Below are 14,546 nucleotides of genomic sequence, written 5' to 3'. Positions count from 1 at the left end.
TCGCCATTTAATGTTATGGGAAGAGACGTTCAATGTTATGGGAAAAGGCATTTCTCGCCATTTAATGTTATGGGAAGAGACGTTCACTGTTATGGGAAAAGGCAATTCTGGCAATTCATTATTATGGGAAGAGACGTTCAATATTATGGGAAAAGGTGCATTTCTCGCCATTTAATATTATGGGAAGAGACGTTCAAAGTTATGGGAAAAGGCATTTCTCACCATTTAATATTATGGGAAGAGACGTTCAAAGTTATGGGAAAAGGCATTTCTCGCCATTTAATGTTATGGGAAGAGACGTTCAATGTTATGGGAAAAGGCATTTCTCGCCATTTAATGTTATGGGAAGAGACGTTCAAAGTTATGGGAAAAGGCATTTCTCGCCATTTAATATTATGGGAAGAGACGTTCAAAGTTATGGGAAAAGGCATTTCTCGCCATTTAATATTATGGGAAGAGACGTTCAAAGTTATGGGAAAAGGCATTTCTCGCCATTTAATGTTATGGGAAGAGACGTTCAATGTTATGGGAAAAGGCATTTCTCGCCATTTAATGTTATGGGAAGAGACGTTCACTGTTATGGGAAAAGGCAATTCTGGCAATTCATTATTATGGGAAGAGACGTTCAATATTATGGGAAAAGGTGCATTTCTCGCCATTTAATATTATGGGAAGAGACGTTCAAAGTTATGGGAAAAGGCATTTCTCACCATTTAATATTATGGGAAGAGACGTTCAAAGTTATGGGAAAAGGCATTTCTCGCCATTTAATGTTATGGGAAGAGACGTTCAATGTTATGGGAAAAGGCATTTCTCGCCATTTAATGTTATGGGAAGAGACGTTCACTGTTATGGGAAAAGGCAATTCTGGCAATTCATTATTATGGGAAGAGACGTTCAAAGGCATTTCTCACCATTTATTAATATGGGAAGAGACGTTGAAAAATGAAATTTTTACGTTTGAAAAATGTTGCAGCGTTGGAATGTTTTTACTCATGAGTTTTAGAGCCAGAAACATTCCTGATATTTAAAGGATGTTTTGTAATGTAATAAATGAGATAATCTGAGAACACGTTTTTAATTTTCCTTCCTGCTCAGCACATCTGTCAGTCATCATGGGAAATGCTGTTTGTTGGATGTTTCTGGATTTATTGGCTCTTTTTGTTGTTGTTTTCTGATGCGAGTCGAGACCGAGCTTCCAGCCCGCTGATTGGTTCATCAAACACGACCTGCGGCGAACAGAGACGAGCTCAAACAGGCGTTTTCAACCAGGACTCCAAGTCTAATCAATTATTATCTGATCAGGAGAGAGGATCAGATGTAGTTCCACATTTTATAGAAGAATTTGTCAAAATGTTTCCTGTGTGTGAAAAATCATTTGTCCACCAGGGGGCTCCAACGAGTTCAGACTCAGGTGATGAGGGAGGAGCTTATCTCTAAGTTAAGGGGTAAAGAATGAAGGCTTTTAGCCTTTTCTATTTGTTCAATGTTGAGTTAAAAACTTTTATCCCATCATAGATCAGTTTAATGAATAATTACAGCTGTGATCCTGGTCTGAGACGCTTAATGTCCTGGAGGTAAACGTGACCTCGGCCCTGTTTGCTGCAGAGTGTTGGTCCCTGGAAGCTGAAGGCCTCTTTTCTGTCTTTAAGCTTTCTATCCCCCAACTCTGCCAAGGTCTGGTGTGTGGTGTCTATTTCCCACCTGCAGGTTTTCTTCTGACCCTCCTTTGATCTTCTGATTGTGTTACCACATTCATTAAGGTATCGTTTCACATCACCGTGTTCACAGCCTCGTTCTGTTGGCCAGAGCTTATTTTAAAGTGACTCAGCAGATTTTATGTGGGGTGAGTCGGCTCCTCTGATTTAAAATTAGAAATATAGAAGAGCTCTTAAAGTAAAAGCAGCACGATTCGTGACTTTACTTTGACTTGAGCCTTTTGATGGGAAATAACTCCTAAAGCCAAAGATTAAAAACCCAGGCAGCGGTTCTACTCTTACATACGACTTTCACCTTGGACTCGACTTCGGTGACAAACAGGACGTGGGAATGACCGGACAGGACTCGTTGGTTTTGACTCGTCTGGACTTGTTTTTGGTTGCTGGCTTGTGGGCCAACAACCTACCAAGGAGGCAAAGTCACCTTCTTTTTTGATTTTTGGATCTCCGGATCTTTGGATCCCTAGATCTTTAGATCTTTGGATCTCTGGGTCTTTGGATCTTTGGATCTTTGGATCTCTGGATCTTTAGATCTCTGGGTCTTTGGATCTTTGGGTCTTTGGATCTCTGGATCTTTAGATCTCTGGGTCTTTGGGTCTTTGGGTCTTTGGGTCTTTGGATCTCTGGATCTCTGGATCTTTGGATCTCTGGGTCTTTGGATCTTAGGATCTTTGGATCTCTGGATCTTTAGATCTCTGGATCTTTAGATCTTTGGATCTCTGGGTCTTTGGATCTCTGGGCCTTTGGATCTCTGGGCCTTTGGATCTCTGGATCTCTGGATCTTTGGATCTCTGGGTCTTTGGATCTTAGGATCTTTGGATCTCTGGATCTTTGGATCTCTGGGTCTTTGGATCTTTGGATCTTTGGATCTTTGGATCTCTGGATCTTTAGATCTCTGGGTCTTTGGATCTTTGGGTCTTTGGATCTCTGGATCTTTAGATCTCTGGGTCTTTGGGTCTTTGGGTCTTTGGATCTCTGGATCTCTGGATCTTTGGATCTCTGGGTCTTTGGATCTTAGGATCTTTAGATCTCTGGATCTTTGGATCTTAGGATCTTTAGATCTTTGGATCTCTGGGTCTTTGGATCTCTGGGCCTTTGGATCTCTGGGTCTTTGGATCTTAGGATCTTTGGATCTCTGGATCTTTAGATCTTTGGATCTCTGGATCTTTGGATCTCTGGATCTTTGGATCTCTGGGTCTTTGGATCTTTGGATCTTTGGATCTTTAGATCTTTGGATCTCTGGATCTCTGGGTCTTTGGATCTTTGGGTCTTTGGATCTCTGGATCTTTAGATCTCTGGGTCTTTAGATCTCTGGGTCTTTGGATCTTTGGGTCTTTGGATCTCTGGATCTTTAGATCTCTGGGTCTTTGGATCTTTGGGTCTTTGGATCTCTGGATCTTTGGATCTTTGGGTCTTTGGATCTCTGGGCCTTTTGATCTCTGGGTCTTTGGATCTCTGGGTCTTTGGATCTCTGGATCTCTGGGTCTTTGGATCTCTGGATCTTTGGATCTCTGGGTCTTTGGATCTTAGGATCTTTGGATCTCTGGATCTTTAGATCTCTGGATCTTTAGATCTTTGGATCTCTGGGTCTTTGGATCTCTGGGTCTTTGGATCTCTGGATCTTTAGATCTCTGGATCTTTAGATCTTTGGATCTCTGGGTCTTTGGATCTCTGGGCCTTTGGATCTCTGGATCTCTGGATCTTTGGATCTCTGGGTCTTTGGATCTTAGGATCTTTGGATCTCTGGATCTCTGGATCTTTGGATCTCTGGGTCTTTGGATCTTTGGATCTTTGGATCTTTGGATCTCTGGATCTTTAGATCTCTGGGTCTTTGGATCTTTGGGTCTTTGGATCTCTGGATCTTTAGATCTCTGGGTCTTTGGGTCTTTGGGTCTTTGGATCTCTGGATCTCTGGATCTTTGGATCTCTGGGTCTTTGGATCTTAGGATCTTTAGATCTCTGGATCTTTAGATCTTTGGATCTCTGGGTCTTTGGATCTCTGGGCCTTTGGATCTCTGGGTCTTTGGATCTTAGGATCTTTGGATCTCTGGATCTTTAGATCTTTGGATCTCTGGATCTTTGGATCTCTGGATCTTTGGATCTCTGGGTCTTTGGATCTTTGGATCTTTGGATCTTTAGATCTTTGGATCTCTGGATCTCTGGGTCTTTGGATCTTTGGGTCTTTGGATCTCTGGATCTTTAGATCTCTGGGTCTTTGGATCTTTGGGTCTTTGGATCTCTGGATCTTTAGATCTCTGGGTCTTTGGATCTTTGGGTCTTTGGATCTCTGGATCTTTGGATCTTTGGGTCTTTGGATCTTTGGGTCTTTGGATCTCTGGATCTTTAGATCTCTGGGTCTTTGGATCTTTGGGTCTTTGGATCTCTGGGTCTTTGGATCTTAGGATCTTTGGATCTCTGGATCTTTAGATCTCTGGATCTTTAGATCTTTGGATCTCTGGGTCTTTGGATCTCTGGGTCTTTGGATCTCTGGGCCTTTGGATCTCTGGGTCTTTGGATCTTAGGATCTTTGGATCTCTGGATCTTTAGATCTCTGGATCTTTAGATCTTTGGATCTCTGGATCTTTGGATCTCTGGATCTTTGGATCTCTGGGTCTTTGGATCTTTGGATCTTTGGATCTCTGGATCTTTGGATCTCTGGATCTCTGGATCTTTGGATCTCTGGGTCTCTGGATCTTTGGATCTCTGGATCTTTGGATCTCTGGATCTTTGGGTCTTTGGATCTCTGGATCTTTGGATCTCTGGATCTTTGGATCTCTGGGTCTCTGGATCTTTGGATCTCTGGATCTTTGGGTCTTTGGATCTTTGGATCTTGTTGGTTCAGACTTGGGAACGACAGTGTTTCTGACCTAAGAGTTGGGTTCTTGACTTGAGAAAGTTGGTCCTGACTTGGACTGTTTCGTCATGAACGTTTTGCAATAATAATTATTATTCATAATTATTTTTTAATAAGTGCATGAAATCCTGTATCTGGCCATCAGAATGAGGCTCCATGTCTATCAGCATTTAAGGTAACGCCAGTATGTCCCGCTGTGGCTGTGCAGTAAGTCCGCCTTAAGCTCCCTAAGAACCAGCTCCAGAACTTCCCCTTTATCTGGAACCCCACCCCCCACCCCTGCACCCCCACCCACCTGTACAGGATGTAGATGTATTCACTGGCAGGAGTGAAATGTGAAGAGACAAACCTGATTCTGTCTGAATTAGCTTAGATCTCATGTCTTCTGTGGTGTAAGTTTAAGTAAAACCAACTTTAGAGAAATTCCCTGATTGTGAGGGTTTGTGCTGAAGATGGTAAGTATGGTTGGTTTGTATCTGGTCTGATTTCTGGATCAGGAGTTCACCTGAAAAGCTTTTTCACCTGCTGCTGGTTGCACAAAGATCAGATTCAGTCATAATTCAGACATTTTCGCTTCACATTCTCCTCCTGGTCTGGGTAAGAATGTCGAGCTCTGCAACTAAACTGGTGAAACTCGGATGTTTGTGCAGCCAGTGGTAAGAAGTCCTCCAGTTACCCAGCATGCCTCCTGACTCACCAGCTGACCCACGCTGTAGATAATCTCATCCACATGCTCCTTGCAGCTCGCAGCAGCCGTCACCGAAGGCTTCCTGAGGTTGGTTGAGGCCCCTGGCTGAGATTACATGGAGTTACCTTCAGTTGAAACACCATCTAACCGCAGCCAGTGCTGTCAGGCTCCGACTCAGGAGACTTTGCTGATAAAATCTTCTGGTTCAGTGTGTAAAGACGCAGCAGAGGCGCTCAGTAGATCTTTGTCTAACAGACGCTCAGTCGCTTCAGAAGCAGTGAGGAGGTCTGGGGAGACTCTCTGGGGGTGCCACGACTTATTGAGGCAGCCCAACAAATCTGTCAGAGGCTTGTAGGAGAACGCCTGGTAGGAAACTGTTTTAGAGACGGTGAGAGTGTGAAGGAGCAGCGCTCAGTCCACAAGTACCACAAACAATCTACAAAAAGTCGTAACTTTGCGACGCAGAAGTTCAGGAGACTGAAAGTCCAACATGGATGCAGCTCAGTTCGGCAAAAATTAAAAACCAACACGTTCTGGATTGATTTGCTTTTATTTAACAGTTAACGTCACGTTAACTCACTGCTCTGAAGTCGGAGTCGACTCAGCATGTCGAATGAAGCCATCGACGAGTTCTGAGGCCCAACAGAACAAACAAACGGCACCACTGCAGGTTATATGACTCAATACTGAGTGAATGAAGAGGAATTCTGCACTTTTAGTCAGTTACACCAAAGCAGTCAGTCATTGAACAGTTTAAACTGGTCTAAACTGGTTTAAGCTGGTGTAAACCGGTTTATTCTGGTGTAAACCGGTGTAAACTGGTGTAAAACAGTTTAAACTGGTCTAAGCTGGTGTAAACCAGTTTAAAATGGTATTCACCTACATTCAGTGAAGAGGAATTCTGCACTTTTAGTCAGTTACACCAAAGCAGTCAGTCATTGAACAGTTGCTGGTGTAAACCGGTTTAAACTGGTGTAAATTGGTTTTAACTGGTGTAAACTGGTTTTAACTGGTGTAAACCGGTGTAAACTTGTGTAAACTGGTCTAAACTGGTTTAAACCGGTGTAAACCGGTTTATACTGGTGTAAACCGGTGTAAACTTGTGTAAACTGGTGTAAACCGGTTTAAAATGGTATTCACCTACATTCAGTCGAGTCAGACAGGAGTATATAAATCAGTTGTTTCCCCCTGAGAGTCTCCTCAGATCAGATCTACATTTTGAGGTTGTATTTCTGCCTTCTAACCATCTCTCATCCCCTCTTTCTCTCTCTCTCCTTGTCTTCCTGGACTTCTCTGCTCCTCCAGAAGAGTTCAGGCTCTGAGCTCCAGGAGATCATGAGGAGGCGGCAGGAGAAACTGGCAGCCAGTACCTGTGATTCAGGGGTGGAGTCTTTTGATGAAGGCAGCACCCACTGAGCACCACGAGCCTTCGTCCCTTTACTCTTTATCTGTTCAAACTGCAGCCTGCTGTCTTCTCACGCTCTTGATCCTCAGGCGGCGGCGGACCGCGCAGAGTTCGTGGAGATCATGCGGCGCAGGCAGGAACTCCTCAGCTCGTCTCCGTAGAACAAACTCAAACTGACCGGCCGACTGACCTCCGGACGTCCTGTATGTTCGAACCACAGAATATTCTGCCATGTTTGCCTGAAGTTCACATGAACACTTTGGGGACTCGTTTGTTGGTAAAAAGTGGAGAAAAGCCGATTTATTTTCCAAAGCAAAGCCTCTCAGTATTAATGTTAGAACGGCTGGAAGCTCCTCAGCTTCACGTTGTGCCTCTCAGCTTCTATCCTGCGTCCAGTCACCATGTGGAGAATCTGTTCTCTGATCATCTGGATCAACGAATATTCATCCTGCTGCATCCCCTCCATTTTACTTTTCATAACAGTTACCTTAAATTTATCATATTCCTCCAGTACTTCATTTTATACAAACATTTTTCCTTCGGTTTCCAAACCAACAACAACCGCAGATTTATGCAAAGCTTTTTCTGAAGTTTGAATTTCACGGAGCTGATGCAATAAGGTGGGCGGAGCCACTGGATCAGACCACTGCAGCTGACCAATCAGAGCAGACCGGGTCATCTGGGGGGCGGGGCCTCGGCAGCTGCTGTTGCTACTCATTAATGTGTGAAGCAAATGGCTTTAACTGAAGGTAAATGAGGCAACATTTTTTTTTTTTTTACAAATGATTGTTTATTATGATTGTGACAAATTGATTTAAATTTTTCACAGTGACTGAATGTAGTAAAAATCCTTGAGAGGCACAAACTGAGGCTGATAGTTTATATAATAACCGACGAGTGAATATAGTATTGTAGAAAATGCACGAATAGACTGATAAAATATGTGTTTCAGAGTTCTGGGGCCAAGCGCTATATCATATTCATATAATATAACCTTATTTTAAGATGATCTGAAAAACTTTTTAAACTAATTGATAGAGCTGATGATGAAATGCACAAGAAGTTTCTGATGATTTATGATCAATATGTGCTGTAGAGGAGTGATCAATCTAACCGATAAGATGTTTTAAGGCTGCTTCATCGAAATCAAAGGTTGTTAAAGTGCTTCATCGACGTTTCCTTCAAGCTCCGCCCACCTCAACAGGTAACCGCACAGCCCGAGAAAAATGGTGTCGCGAATAACTTCCCATCGTATTGATGATCAGAGCAAAGCAGAAGGTGTTCCAGAGCCTTTGGTTCCAGGAACCATCGTCATCTTTGATTAACCTCGGAGGTGGCTGAGCTAAAAGCTGAATTCCCTGCCCTGTTTTCATCGGGTTCTTTCTTTTCTCGGTCGGATATAAGACACTCGCAGAGCTTCCCAACGAGCTCAAAGCCAAAGAAGCGTCGCATCAGTCTGATTCCAGGAGGCTCTTTTCGTGAGTCAGAACTTCACGGAGCGTTTCGTCCCTTTTATTACAACTAAAAAGCTGAAAAACATCATTTATGTGCTAGCTGAGACTCTTCTTCTACTTTGTCTTTTTCTGAGACAAAGTACAGATTTATACAGATGTTTTTTGGCATTTGAAACATCTGTGTCGTCAGTGTAAGCCTTCGGCCTCTGAGCTGAACCAAAGGAAGAAGTCAGAAAAGCCAGATGAAAGCACATCACGATCATCAGAGCTCTGCTCAGTGACGCTTCAGGACATAAATCTGTACTTTTTGCTTTAATGCAGGAAATCCTCCAAAGCCTTGAGTGATCCAACATCTGGAAACACGAATCTGAACGAGGACATGAGCAGCCACCTTTGTTTGCTCTATTTCTGACCACGTTCGTTCGTTCAGTTTCTCTGTTTCTGACCACGTTCGTTCGCTTTCTGTTTGTTTCTGACCACGTTCGTTCGCTCAGTTTCTGACCACGTTCGTTCGATCTGTTTCTGTTTCTGACCACGTTCGTTGGCTCAGTTTCAGTTTCTGACCACGTTCGTTCGCTCTTTCTGTTTCTGTTTCTGACCACGTTCGTTTGCTTTCTGTTTGTTTCTGACCACGTTGGTTCGCTCAGTTTCAGTTTCTGACCACGTTCGTTCGATCTGTTTCTGTTTCTGACCACGTTCGTTCGTTCAGTTTCTCTGTTTCTGACCACGTTCGTTCGATCTGTTTCTGTTTCTGACCACGTTCGTTCGATCTGTTTCTGTTTCTGACCACGTTCGTTGGCTCTTTCTGTTTCTGACCACGTTCGTTCGCTCTTTCTCTTTCTGTTTCTGACCACGTTCGTTCGTTCAGTTTCTGTTTCTGACCACGTTGGTTCGCTCAGTTTCAGTTTCTGACCACGTTCGTTCGTTCAGTTTCTGTTTCTGACCACGTTGGTTCGCTCAGTTTCTGTTTCTGACCACGTTGGTTCGCTCAGTTTCAGTTTCTGACCACGTTCGTTGGCTCTGTTTCTCTGTTTCTGACCACGTTCGTTGACTCTGTTTCTGTTTCTGACCACGTTCGTTCGCTCTTTCTGTTTCTGTTTCTGACCACGTTCGTTTGCTTTCTGTTTGTTTCTGACCACGTTCGTTCGCTCTGTTTCTATTTCTGACCACGTTGGTTCGCTCTGTTTCTGTTTCTTACCACGTTCGTTCGCTCAGTTTCTATTTCTGACCACGTTCGTTGGCTCAGTTTCTGTTTCTGACCACGTTCGTTCGCTCTTTCTGTTTGTTTCTGACCACGTTCGTTCGCTCAGTTTCTATTTCTGACCACGTTCGTTTGCTCTGTTTCTATTTCTGACCACGTTGGTTCGCTCAGTTTCAGTTTCTGACCACGTTCGTTCGCTCTGTTTCTATTTCTGACCACGTTCGTTGGCTCTTTCCGTTTCTGACCACGTTCGTTGGCTCAGTTTCAGTTTCTGACCACGTTCGTTCGTTCAGTTTCAGTTTCTGACCACGTTGGTTCGCTCTTTCTGTTTCTGTTTCTGACCACGTTCGTTCGTTCAGTTTCTGTTTCTGACCACGTTGGTTCGCTCAGTTTCAGTTTCTGACCACGTTCGTTCGTTCAGTTTCTGTTTCTGACCACGTTGGTTCGCTCAGTTTCAGTTTCTGACCACGTTCGTTGGCTCTGTTTCTCTGTTTCTGACCACGTTCGTTGACTCTGTTTCTGTTTCTGACCACGTTCGTTCGCTCTTTCTGTTTCTGTTTCTGACCACGTTCGTTTGCTTTCTGTTTGTTTCTGACCACGTTCGTTCGCTCTGTTTCTATTTCTGACCACGTTGGTTCGCTCTGTTTCTGTTTCTTACCACGTTCGTTCGCTCTGTTTCTGTTTCTTACCACGTTCGTTCGCTCAGTTTCTATTTCTGACCACGTTCGTTTGCTCTGTTTCTATTTCTGACCATGTTGGTTCGCTCAGTTTCAGTTTCTGACCACGTTCGTTCGCTCTGTTTCTATTTCTGACCACGTTCGTTGGCTCTTTCCGTTTCTGACCACGTTCGTTGGCTCTTTCTGTTTCTGACCACGTTCGTTGGCTCAGTTTCTATTTCTGACCACGTTCGTTGGCTCAGTTTCTGTTTCTGACCACGTTCGTTCGCTCTTTCTGTTTGTTTCTGACCACGTTCGTTCGCTCAGTTTCTATTTCTGACCACGTTGGTTCGCTCTGTTTCTGTTTCTTACCACGTTCGTTCGCTCAGTTTCTATTTCTGACCACGTTCGTTGGCTCAGTTTCTGTTTCTGACCACGTTCGTTCGCTCTTTCTGTTTGTTTCTGACCACGTTCGTTCGCTCAGTTTCTATTTCTGACCACGTTCGTTTGCTCTGTTTCTATTTCTGACCACGTTGGTTCGCTCAGTTTCAGTTTCTGACCACGTTCGTTCGCTCTGTTTCTATTTCTGACCACGTTCGTTGGCTCTTTCCGTTTCTGACCACGTTCGTTGGCTCAGTTTCAGTTTCTGACCACGTTCGTTCGTTCAGTTTCAGTTTCTGACCACGTTGGTTCGCTCTTTCTGTTTCTGTTTCTGACCACGTTCGTTCGTTCAGTTTCTGTTTCTGACCACGTTGGTTCGCTCAGTTTCAGTTTCTGACCACGTTCGTTCGTTCAGTTTCTGTTTCTGACCACGTTGGTTCGCTCAGTTTCAGTTTCTGACCACGTTCGTTGGCTCTGTTTCTCTGTTTCTGACCACGTTCGTTGACTCTGTTTCTGTTTCTGACCACGTTCGTTCGCTCTTTCTGTTTCTGTTTCTGACCACGTTCGTTTGCTTTCTGTTTGTTTCTGACCACGTTCGTTCGCTCTGTTTCTATTTCTGACCACGTTGGTTCGCTCTGTTTCTGTTTCTTACCACGTTCGTTCGCTCTGTTTCTGTTTCTTACCACGTTCGTTCGCTCAGTTTCTATTTCTGACCACGTTCGTTTGCTCTGTTTCTATTTCTGACCATGTTGGTTCGCTCAGTTTCAGTTTCTGACCACGTTCGTTCGCTCTGTTTCTATTTCTGACCACGTTCGTTGGCTCTTTCCGTTTCTGACCACGTTCGTTGGCTCTTTCTGTTTCTGACCACGTTCGTTGGCTCAGTTTCAGTTTCTGACCACGTTGGTTCGCTCTTTCTGTTTCTGTTTCTGACCACGTTCGTTCGTTCAGTTTCTGTTTCTGACCACGTTGGTTCGCTCAGTTTCAGTTTCTGACCACGTTCGTTCGTTCAGTTTCTGTTTCTGACCACGTTGGTTCGCTCAGTTTCTGTTTCTGACCACGTTCGTTCGCTCTGTTTCTATTTCTGACCACGTTGGTTCGCTCTGTTTCTGTTTCTTACCACGTTCGTTCGCTCTGTTTCTGTTTCTTACCACGTTCGTTCGCTCAGTTTCTATTTCTGACCACGTTCGTTTGCTCTGTTTCTATTTCTGACCATGTTGGTTCGCTCAGTTTCAGTTTCTGACCACGTTCGTTCGCTCTGTTTCTATTTCTGACCACGTTCGTTGGCTCTTTCCGTTTCTGACCACGTTCGTTGGCTCTTTCTGTTTCTGACCACGTTCGTTGGCTCAGTTTCAGTTTCTGACCACGTTCGTTCGCTCTTTCTGTTTCTGTTTCTGACCACGTTCGTTCGTTCAGTTTCTGTTTCTGACCACGTTGGTTCGCTCAGTTTCAGTTTCTGACCACGTTCGTTCGTTCAGTTTCTGTTTCTGACCACGTTGGTTCGCTCAGTTTCTGTTTCTGACCACGTTGGTTCGCTCAGTTTCTGTTTCTGACCACGTTGGTTCGCTCAGTTTCAGTTTCTGACCACGTTCGTTGGCTCTGTTTCTCTGTTTCTGACCACGTTCGTTGACTCTGTTTCTGTTTCTGACCACGTTCGTTCGCTCTTTCTGTTTCTGTTTCTGACCACGTTCGTTTGCTTTCTGTTTGTTTCTGACCACGTTCGTTCGCTCTGTTTCTATTTCTGACCACGTTGGTTCGCTCTGTTTCTGTTTCTTACCACGTTGGTTCGCTCTGTTTCTGTTTCTTACCACGTTCGTTCGCTCAGTTTCTATTTCTGACCACGTTCGTTGGCTCAGTTTCTGTTTCTGACCACGTTCGTTCGCTCTTTCTGTTTGTTTCTGACCACGTTCGTTCGTTCGTTTGCTTTCTGTTTGTTTCTGACCACGTTCGTTGGCTCAGTTTCCGTTTCTGACCACGTTGGTTCGCTCTGTTTCTGTTTCTTACCACGTTGGTTCGCTCTGTTTCTGTTTCTTACCACGTTCGTTCGCTCAGTTTCTATTTCTGACCACGTTCGTTGGCTCAGTTTCTGTTTCTGACCACGTTCGTTCGCTCTTTCTGTTTGTTTCTGACCACGTTCGTTCGTTCGTTTGCTTTCTGTTTGTTTCTGACCACGTTCGTTGGCTCAGTTTCCGTTTCTGACCACGTTGGTTCGCTCGGTTTCTCCATTTCTGACCACGTTCGTTCGCTTTCTGTTCAAGTTCGTTGGCTCTTTCTGTTTCTGACCACGTTCGTTGGCTCTGTTTCTATTTCTGACCACGTTCGTTCGCACCGGTCACCAACTCGCTTCCATCATTTAATTTTGGGGTTTTTCCAGCACCTTTGTCTGTCTTTGATCCCGAGCAGCCTGAACACACAGAAACGCTTCCATGTAGGATCAGATCAGGTTGGACTTATGCACTTATTGTTCTCGGGCCGTCTGCTGAGGTCGAGTTTAAAGGATGAAACGGTGGAAAAGATTTATTTGTTTGATCTGTAGCTCAAAGCCGTAATGAGACTCATGATTAAAGTAGTTTCAGTTTCTGATGCAGCAGATTAAAGAGTAATAAGAGATCTGACTTTGTACCTAAACAGGTGTAGAGGCCAATCAGGAAGAAATGTCACTACAGAATCTGTGTTTGTATGTGGATAGTTTTCATCGTGCCTTTTTCCATATAACTCTGCTCATTCTGCAATAAAAGATTTATAGAAATCATGTTCTGGTTAGTTTTTCTTTCGGAGCATCTCTGGCGTTCAGGTGAGTTTTCTTTGATAATAAAGTTACAGTTGGAGAAAAAGCTGTAATTATCTTTGGCATCATGAACACTTTCAGGCTTTAACAGGTTAAAGTTTAGCTTCTTTCATTCAGAACGTAACACACGAGGAGATAAATTAGAACAAATGAAAGCAGAAATGACTTAAAAACGAGTTAATAAAAACAACCTAATACTAAGATGAAGAAATAATTCATAAATCACAGCAGTGCAGTAACAGGACGTCGGACACATTGTGGTTGTGAGGAGATGGCGGCCTCCTGCCAGAAGGGGGCGGAGCCAATGGTGCATGTTGAGGTTCTTCCTGTTTCTGCTGATGGAAGATGGTGTGAATTCTGAAGAATTACCAAACTGTGATACAGGAAGTGACGCCATGGTACCGGTTCTCCTCAGCATCAGAGGAAATTCACATTTATGAATCACAGTTAGTGCGACTGGATGAAAATGATGGAGCGTCGCTATAAAAGCTGCAACTGCAAGGAATTGTGGGACAGAATGAGCTCCTTTCTCTCCTGAAGGACGGTCCGGTGTTTCCTAAAGGAGATCCTTAAGGAAGCGTCGGAGCTCCTTTCTCTCATGAAGGACGGTCCGGTGTTTCCTAAAGGAGATCCTTAAGGAAGCGTCGGAGCTCCTTTCTCTCAGGAAGGACGGTCCGGTGTTTCCTAAAGGAGATCCTTAAGGAAGCGTCGGAGCTCCTTTCTCTCAGGAAGGACGGTCCGGTGTTTCCTAAAGGAGATCCTTAAGGAAGCGTCGGAGCTCCTTTCTCTGAGGAAGGACGGTCCGGTGTTTCCTAAAGGAGATCCTTAAGGAAGCGTCGGAGCTCCTTTCTCTCCTGAAGGACGGTCCGGTGTTTCCTAAAGGAGATCCTTAAGGAAGCGTCGGAGCTCCTTTCTCTCCTGAAGGACGGTCCGGTGTTTCCTAAAGGAGATCCTTAAGGAAGCGTCGGAGCTCCTTTCTCTCATAAAGGTCCGGTGTTTCCTAAAGGAGATCCTTAAGGAAGCGTCGGAGCTCCTTTCTCTCAGGAAGGACGGTCCGGTGTTTCCTAAAGGAGATCCTTAAGGAAGTTTTGGAGCTCCTTTCCTTAGTATTTGGAGGATTCAGACAGCTCTGATCATGGCTGCTTCCAGCTCATTTTACTCAGTCAGGAAGGTTCTGAACACACCTGAAGGGTCTGACTGGACCCAATCTTTAGCTGTTTGTGAAGGAGACACTTAGTTGTGTTAAAGGGCAAAACTGAAGCCCAGGAGGAGAAATCTCACCCGAGACCCTTCATTTTAATTTGGATATTTTGCATGTGTTTGAGCATGTATTTAAATGTAGAAATCAGGGCTGATTTTAGGCCTTTTGCTAAACAAACACATAAAAATGTTTGGACAGCCGCC

At 44.2% G+C, this 14,546-nt stretch overlaps 1 protein-coding gene across 2 annotated transcripts in view; it reads left to right on the top strand.

The window, feature by feature from the left end:
* Window positions 1-8,941, top strand: part of eps8a (EGFR pathway substrate 8a, signaling adaptor) — a 70,407-nt gene extending 61,466 nt beyond the window's left edge. For both annotated transcript variants that reach the window (XM_072377443.1, XM_072377442.1), the window contains exon 22: window positions 6,566-8,941. In XM_072377443.1, the coding sequence (XP_072233544.1) occupies window positions 6,566-6,676 (111 nt within the window). In that variant the 3' untranslated portion in view covers window positions 6,677-8,941. The remainder of the gene's footprint in view (window positions 1-6,565) is intronic.
* The last annotated feature ends 5,605 nt before the right edge of the window (window positions 8,942-14,546 follow it).

The sequence above is a fragment of the Leuresthes tenuis genome, unplaced genomic scaffold, assembly GCF_036924035.1.
Source record: "Leuresthes tenuis unplaced genomic scaffold, fLeuTen1.0.hap1 SCAF_23, whole genome shotgun sequence".
Lineage (NCBI taxonomy): Eukaryota > Metazoa > Chordata > Actinopteri > Atheriniformes > Atherinopsidae > Leuresthes > Leuresthes tenuis.
Note: the sequence above shows the minus strand (reverse complement) of the source record. Positions and strands in the feature narration are given on the sequence as shown.